General features: G+C 50.1%; 1 protein-coding gene across 1 annotated transcript in view; it reads left to right on the top strand.

Moving 5' to 3' along the window:
• LOC109319006 (acid-sensing ion channel 2-like) overlaps positions 1–7,946 on the top strand; it is a gene marked incomplete at its 5' end in the record, with an annotated part of 433,500 nt that overhangs the window by 289,343 nt on the left and 136,211 nt on the right. The window contains one exon of the mRNA XM_019548525.1: positions 2,373–2,500. Within this exon, the coding sequence (XP_019404070.1) occupies positions 2,373–2,500 (128 nt within the window). The remainder of the gene's footprint in view (positions 1–2,372; positions 2,501–7,946) is intronic.

Raw genomic sequence — 7,946 nt, forward strand, 5'->3', positions numbered from 1 at the left:
GCTATTGATAATGCATTTTTAATAATATTTCTAACAGGCACGTGCCAGTGGGCTGGCACCATGTGCCATGTGTAGCCTCTGGATATCAGGCAGCACCATGTGCTGCCTGGAGGCTCTGCAAGAAGCGGGCCATGAGCGCCAAACAGTCCATCCCACCCCCCACACAGTACCCGCCACCCACACATCCCTGCTTATCTGGGACAGAGCCTGGGTCTGGCCCACTGCTGCAGCCTTGCCCTGCTCCTATTTGCTCCAGCATGCTGAGGCCGTGTGCTGGAGCAGCAGGGGTATGTAGCAGGCATAGAGATGCCCTGGCTGGGTGCTAGAGTGTCTCTCTGGAGAACTCAGACTCCAGGTGCTTCAGGGTGTGATCTAGGAACGTGCCACACCTGAGGTGCGTTTTTCAGCATGTTTTTTTTTTTAATACTGGGATTTCCCGGTATCAGATTTAAAGTCCGCGCTGGAAATATGCAGCACGGGGAACATTTTTTTCATTCCTTGTGTTTCCTGTGGCATCTCAAACTGCTTTCTTAAGTTTCTAAAGAAAGTTTCTTTCTTAAGTTTCTTAAGTTTCATTCCTTGCGTGCCCCCTGTGGCATCTCAGACTGCTTTCTTAAGCAACCCTGACCCCGTGGCTCAGGGATAAAAATGCTGCCCTGGTAAGGGGAAGTGAGTCTTTGCTTCCACTGCTTTTTGAGCATTTTGCATTTCAAAGTCATTGGGAAAACTGTGAGAACAGCACTGGGGCAGAGGGCAGACTTCTCATGGTGCCTGCTTGAAACTCCCGTCCCAAAAAGGTGGAAGAGACCCCCAGACTGCACTGCTTGGAAAGCCTTTAAAGTGACAGTCCTTGCTGCAGTGTTTCTTTGTGCATGAGAGGACACTTGATAGATGGGATCCAGAATTTCTGTGCATGTGCTTAGAGAGAGGAAAAGAAAGCTTGGTGGACTGATCATAGCAAACCCCAATGCCTCTGACTTTCCTATGTGAAAGCTCATATGTACAATACTTAGACTTCTTCAGCCCTGTGTCACTAGCCCACCCTGTTGTGTGGGACACCATCTGACTGTATCCACTGTTGAATGTCTTCTAAAATCGCACTTCTCCACATACACAAATTGAATAGGAGAGGGGGTAGGCGCATAAAGGATTGGTGACCCACTGGCTTTCAGTTCATCCTGTGCACTGTAGGCCAAAAAAATGTTGTGAATTAGTGTGTCCAGCAGACATCAGAAAGATACAGGCGCTACCTTGAAAATGTAGACATATTTCCAGGAAACAGAAGAAATTATCTATATTTCCTTATCCCTAGAAACTTTTGTAAGTATGCAAAGGATGGAGAACTTTCCATGATATAGAAAATTATCCCCACAAAGTAAGAAAGTTATACCCACACGGTAAGAATCCCATCTAACTAGGCAGCTGTGTCACCCAAAGCTATTGCTATTCTCATGGATCAGTAGCAATGCTATCAGGTCTGAGCCAAAGTAAACCCCTAACCCAGGGTTTTACTGGACTGAAGCCCTGTGGATCACATGCAGACTGTAAGGGGTTAAATTGCAGCTCCCCAGGCTCCTGCCTAGCTGCTGCTACCTCCTCTCTTCCATCCCATAGCTCTGGCTGCAAGAGCAGCTGGAGTCTCTGGGCTTCCCTCCCTTCTTCTGAGGCTGCTGTTTCCTGCCCCAGGGAGCAGGGCAGCATAGCAGCACAGGGCACTGCTGGTGAGCCTGGGATGCAAAGTTCAGTGAGGGGTGGGGAGATTCAGGGATCACAGGCATGAAGTGAAAAGGTGGGATGCACTATGGGCATGTGTGCAGTATAGCGGGGGGAATCATGGGAAGCGGTGTAGAGGGGGATTGGTTCATAGCCCTGTAATGTAGGGGTGGGGAGAGGGGGTCACAGATGTGCAGTGCAGTGATGGTGGGTCATAGACATGGGGTTTTCAGGGTGGGGGCAGGGATGTGAGTGCATGGTACACCAGTGAAGGTGTCCATGGGGTGTGCTTACTGTGGTGCAGCCCATGGGATGTGTGGCCTGTGAGTTCTGCAACACTTGGAAGTTGCACAGCCCTGCCCTAGATGATAAGTCTAGAGTTTGCTTAACTCAGGGTGATGCTGATTGGATTTCATGGGGCCTATTGAGAACAGCCTGAAGTGAAAACTTGTTTAGCTAGCAAGTTGCACACATCCCTCCGAGCAGCACATTTGCTGACACGATGAATTCTCATAAAACTCTTTTGGGACAGTCGGGGCCAATACCGGATCTATTCCAAATCTGATTGCACATGGCTGTGCCCTCTGATCATGGCTGTCACAACCCCAGATGTCCCTTGGCTTTTGTACTCTTAACTAAATCCCTGCCTCTCTTTTTAGAGGAAACTACTTTTGAAGCTGGAGTCAAAGTTCAGATCCACAGCCAGTCTGAGCCACCGTTCGTCCAAGAGCTTGGTTTTGGAGTGGCCCCTGGATTTCAGACCTTTGTCGCCACACAAGAGCAAAGGGTAAGTCTCTAGTTTTACTGACAGAGTGAGACCTCTCAAACACTTTGATATTATCGGTTGCTTCAGAGAATACAGAAAGAGAGAGAGAGAGTGAGATAGACCCTTTCTTGTAGCAGCACTTTCAGAATGATTTTGCATTTTTCCCTGTTATCTAGGGATCATGGAACTGGTCAAGACAAGGCAGCTACTAAGTGGGGAAAGATGCTCTCTGATCCACTGGGCACATGGTTTGAAAACTTTGGTCATTCCTGTTTTTGGTATTAGGCAAATTTTGGATTAACTTGCTCAGATGTGGTGGCTGTGGTAGCAATTCCTATTCTAAAGTCTCAACTACAAATTTTCTCTGGGGCTTGGAGCCAGCCCCACTCTCCCTGTGGCTGGGAGGGAGCTGCCCTGGGACCCAGGACATGTCGCTTCCCCCACCCCTGGGGCTCAGGGCCAGCCCCATTCTCCTCCTAGCTGGGAGTGAGCTGTACCACCCCCCAGGGCTCAGGACAAGCCCTGTGCCCTCTGCCAGCCTATATAGACACTTCCTCAGGAGAGCTTTAATAAGCATGACTTTTCTGCACAGAAAATTTGGTGCATTAAGTGCACATGTAGATGTGCCTAGTGTGTGCATTTGCTTCTCTTTTTTATTTTAATAGCAAATCTAGTTACTATGGAATTTATATCTTTGAAACCCTTGGCAAAAAAATGTATGGAGCAAGCATGGGTTTGGAGAGAGGTATTATGAGGGTGGGGCATGTATGTGTTTGGATGGGGAGGAAATTAAAAGAAAATCTCTGCCCACCAAGGAATTATCCTAGCCTGGTCTCTGAGGGTGTGTGTAGATGAAACAGGGGCCCTAAATTTAAGTGGTGGGTTTTTAAAAACACCACTTCAATTTAGGATGATGTAAACCCCTGTGTCATGTACACCCATGTCTTACCTGCTTTTCTGGTGACAGGGAGGGGAGGGCAAGCTGCTGGTGGGCATAGCAATCCCTGAGCTGCAGGGGGCCTGGCGCTTTCCCAGGCTGCTGCCAGGCCACTTGCATGGGCTTCCTGCAGAGCCCCTGAGTTGTACAGAGCCCAGTGCTTTGCTCTGCAGCTGTAAGGCAGCAAACTAAAACTCCTCAGGCACCTCAAGTCATTTAAGGCAGATTACACTGCTGAATTTGCTACACCAGCTGGAATTACCGCGCAATACACCGCCGACACGTGCAAACACCAACATCATTAAAGCAGTGCAGGTCCAATCGCAGACCAGGGGTTGGGCAGCAGGCAGCTACCCAGGGCAGGGGTGTGGGAAGCAGCTGCCCCAGAAGAGGGACGGCTCCCTCTCAGTCTCCGGAGCCCAGGCACGACCCTAGTGCTGCCTGCCAGCCCAGGGCTGCCGTGTGAGAGCAGAGTAGGGCACAAGTAGTCTTTCCCTGAACTTCTGCACAGCTCTGACCCTGGTGCTGCCTGCCAGCCTGGGGCTGGCACCCAGACAGAGTCTAGAGCTCTCACTGGCTGCCATATGGGAGCAGAGCTTGGCAGGAGTAGCCCTGCCCTGAACTGCTCCCATTGGAGCAGATTTGTTCCTGAGGGACACACGTAGTTTCATAGCTGGTAGAGTCAGAAGGGACCTGAGCAGATCATCGAGTCCGACCCCCTGCCATGGCAGGAAAGAGATCCCAGCAAAGTGTTCACCCAGCCTCCACTTAAAGACCCCCAGGGTAGGAGCCAGCACCAGTGCTCTTGGAAGTTGGTTCCAGATCCTAGCCGCCCCGACTGTGAAGTAGCGCCTCCTGATATCTAGTCTGGATCTACTCTCTGTCAGCTTGTGGCCGTTATTCCTTGTTACTCCCAGTAGTGCTTGGGAGAACAGGGACTCTCCCATTGCCTGCTGGTCTCCCTTGGCCAGTTTATAGATGGCCACCAGGTCCCCTCTCAGCCTTCTCTTGCGGAGGCTGAACAGGTTCAGGTCCTGCAGCCTGTCCTCCTAGGGCCTGCCCTGCTGCCCCCGAACATGTGAGTGGCCTCCTCTGGACCCTCTCCATGTTGTCCACATCCCTCTTGAAGTGCGGTGCCCAGAACTGGACGCAGTACTCCAGCTGCAGCCTGACCAGTGCCGCATAGACACCTCCTTGGACCTGCTCGTGATGCATCTGTGGATGCATGACAAGGTGCGGTTAGCCTTCCTGACTGCGTCCCCACATTGGCGGCCCATGTTTATCTTGGAGTCTATAATGACTCCAAGATCCTTTTCTGCCTCTGCACTGATGAGAAGGGAGTTCCCCAGCCTGTAGGTATGGTGCCGGTTGTTCCTCCCCAGGTGCATCACCTTGCACTTGTCAGTATTGAATCCCATCTTATTCTCATCCACCCACCCCTGTAACCTGTCCAGATCCAATTGCAGCCTGTCCCTCCCTTCTAGCGTGCCCACTTCTCCTCACATCTTAGTGTCATCTGCGAATTTGAACAAGGTGCTTTTCACCTCCTTGTCCAAGTAGCTGTAGACATACTCCCAGGGAAAGCTTATTGCCCAGTATTTCACCGTGCAATAAGCTTTCTGTGCATTAACTGGGAGTGCACTTAATAAGAAACTTCAGTGCATCTGCCCTCAGAACTTTGCCTTTCAGTGAAGAAGGCAGTTATAGAGTTAAAGGAGAAACTGTATTACTTCTTTTGGCCCATTTTTCAACCTCCTTGTTAATAATAAGTTGTCAAGTTTCAGTGGAGTGATAGCTGCTATTAGCTGCTATTAGCAATGATCAGCAATAGGTTTGGTTCACTTCATCTGAGGGAAGCCAAACCCAGCTGAAAATTCCCAACCTCAAGAGATAATAGTCATATTGTGTCCAGGCAACTTTACTGTCTCTCATTGTTACTTGACTAAATCCTAAACAAATAGGGCTTGATTCACATTTACACTCAGGCTCCTATATACAGCTGAGGGCATGAATTTAACCTTCAGGTATTAGTGGGCCTAAGGTGTAGATGGGAACCAAACCCACTGCAGTTCCTAATTAGAACATATGGCAGTGAGCCATGGCTGAAAATCTTAGTGTGGTAACTCCTGTTTTCCAACTTTTGCATCTTTTTTTTTTTTTTTTGGCACTGTCTGACCTTATAACGAAATGTAAAAGGCAGAAGATGCCATCTCCCCAGAATACGTCTGCCCTGTTGATCTTTGGCTGAGCAGTTTTTAAAAGCATATGGTGTGTTCTTAGAACTTGGCAAGAGGATTTGATTTGTAACTGGAAAGCTCTGTTCTTGTGTAGTTTGGGCAACACTGGTGAGGGGATGAAAATGTTATCTGACATTCTGTCTCACTACAACGCAGAAGAGTAGCAATGATCTCCCCTGGAACAATCCCCTGTGCATCTTTTATTTCCACATCCAGTCCCCTATGGACTGGCTGCACTCTGGTGGAAGTGGAGTGAACCCTGGTGATAACATGATTTATCAACCTAGACTAGAAGCTAGTGAAGTATTTTACGACTGTTAACTCTGGGCGTGTGTAGATGAACGGGCACCGTAAATTGAAGCAGTGGGTTTTAAAAAACACTGCTTCAGTTTGGGGCTGATTAAACCCCCCATGTCATATCCACTAACTTACTTGCCTCTCTGGCGGGGACAGAAAGGGGAGCTGCCGTGAGGTGGAGTGGTCCCTGGACTGCATGGGGTGGGGCCGGTGCTTCCCTCTGTAGCAGCAGAGGCCCTGGAGGAGGGCAGCATGGCAGGAGCCCAGCCCACAGCAGGCAGCCCATGCCGGCCTCCACCCCATGAACAGATCTGGGGGCATGGGTCCCCACTGCCCCCCCAGGAGTGCGCATAGTGGCAGGGAGCCAGCCCCCTCCAGCCTGCAGCAGGCAGGCCGCAGGCAGCAGAGGGGGGGAGCTGAGCTTCACTTCACTGCAGCAGCTGCCGTCTCCTGCTGGAGAAAGGGACTGCAGACCCGGGTCCCTGGCCCTGTAGCCTTGGCAGCTAAGGACCCCATCCGGGAGGGCACCGGCAAGGCTGGGGGACCTGTGGGGGGGAAGTGAGGGGCATGAGCAGTGATGTGGGGGCTGTGGGAAGGAGTAAGGGGCACGAGCAGGGCCAGGGAGCTTGGGGGGTGGGGAGTGAAAGGCATCAGCAGGGCCGGAGGAAGGCTATGGGAGGGAGTGAGGGACCTTTCATTTCAATCATGGATTTAGGGGATTTTATCAGAGAATTTACAATTATTTTATCAGAGATTTTGCAGTTTTTTACAAGGGAAAACCAGGATCTTTGGCGCTGAATAAATTGGAAGCCTTACTTGAAGTTCATGCCTAGGTTTCCTTACTCATGGGGTTTTGTAAACTTCAGAGACAGGGAGTGTGTTACACTTCAGAGAAGGATTTTGGCAAGTCCTGCCTGCTGAATGAACAGTGGGAAAGCAGAGAACACTCCATGATGGAAATATGTCACTTCAATTTGCTAAGAAGCTCAACTTTCAGGGGTGATAAAGGCTAATTAAAGAATACCATCTCCTTTCCTGTGTCATTAACAGCTTTGTGGCCAGAAATGAGTTGAGGACCCTGCAATAGCCAGGGTCTCTGGAATACACCAGCTAAATGTGAGCTCCCCAGTTGCTTTGTTGCATCTTGCGTCACTCGATTTGAAAAGAGCTCAGCTGCAAAGTTAGTTGAACTGAATTCATCACAGTTTCCAAAAGGCTCTCAGCAGATGACTAATTGTAGCTTGTATGTCTCAAGGCAGAATGGAGTTAAGATACACATCCAAGGACACAGAGGAACAGTAAGACCTGGAAAAGTAACCTATTTGACTTTTGTCTTATGTACTTGATCGTGATGTAGCAGAGTCTCCTGCCTCCCAACAAGCATCCTGTTGAATCTTACTACAAGACCTCGATCAGGCAAGTACAGGTCTCCCTCAATTTATGCGGGTTTGATTTATGCAAATTCGCTTTTATGTAATGACCCTTTTGTACCCAAGATTTGTTATATGCAAGGTAATTTTGCATATATGCAATCGGCATAGGCCTGGAGAATGACTCATAAATCAAATTTGCATAAAGCGAATCTATTTTATGTAGTAATGTAAGAAATAGGGATAGGTTCCCCTGTCAGCTGCTCCCGGGGCAAGCTGGGGTGAGTGCAGACAAGCAGAGCCCTAGGCAGTACAGAGTGCAACACTCACCCCAGCCCAAGCTGCAGCAGCCCCAGGAGGTGCTGGCACCAGCTGCCAGCAGCCACTGGGATGCACCATGCCCCAAACCCGCTGGAGCTCTGTCTGTCCCCACTCATCCCAGCTCCTTCTGCAGCTGTCCTGGGAGCAGCCAATGCCAGCTCCCTGTAGGTGCTGGGCTGCACTGTGCCCTGGTGCAGGCAGCTGGTGTTGGCAGCTTCTGGAACCGCTGCAGCCGGGGCTGGGATGGAGTGCCCTGATCATGCCACTGGCTGCATCCTGGTCTCATTTGGCTGCATGCACCAGCC

The sequence above is a fragment of the Crocodylus porosus genome, unplaced genomic scaffold, assembly GCF_001723895.1.
Source record: "Crocodylus porosus isolate Cpor-Errol unplaced genomic scaffold, CroPor_comp1, whole genome shotgun sequence".
In the NCBI taxonomy this organism is placed as follows: domain Eukaryota; kingdom Metazoa; phylum Chordata; order Crocodylia; family Crocodylidae; genus Crocodylus; species Crocodylus porosus.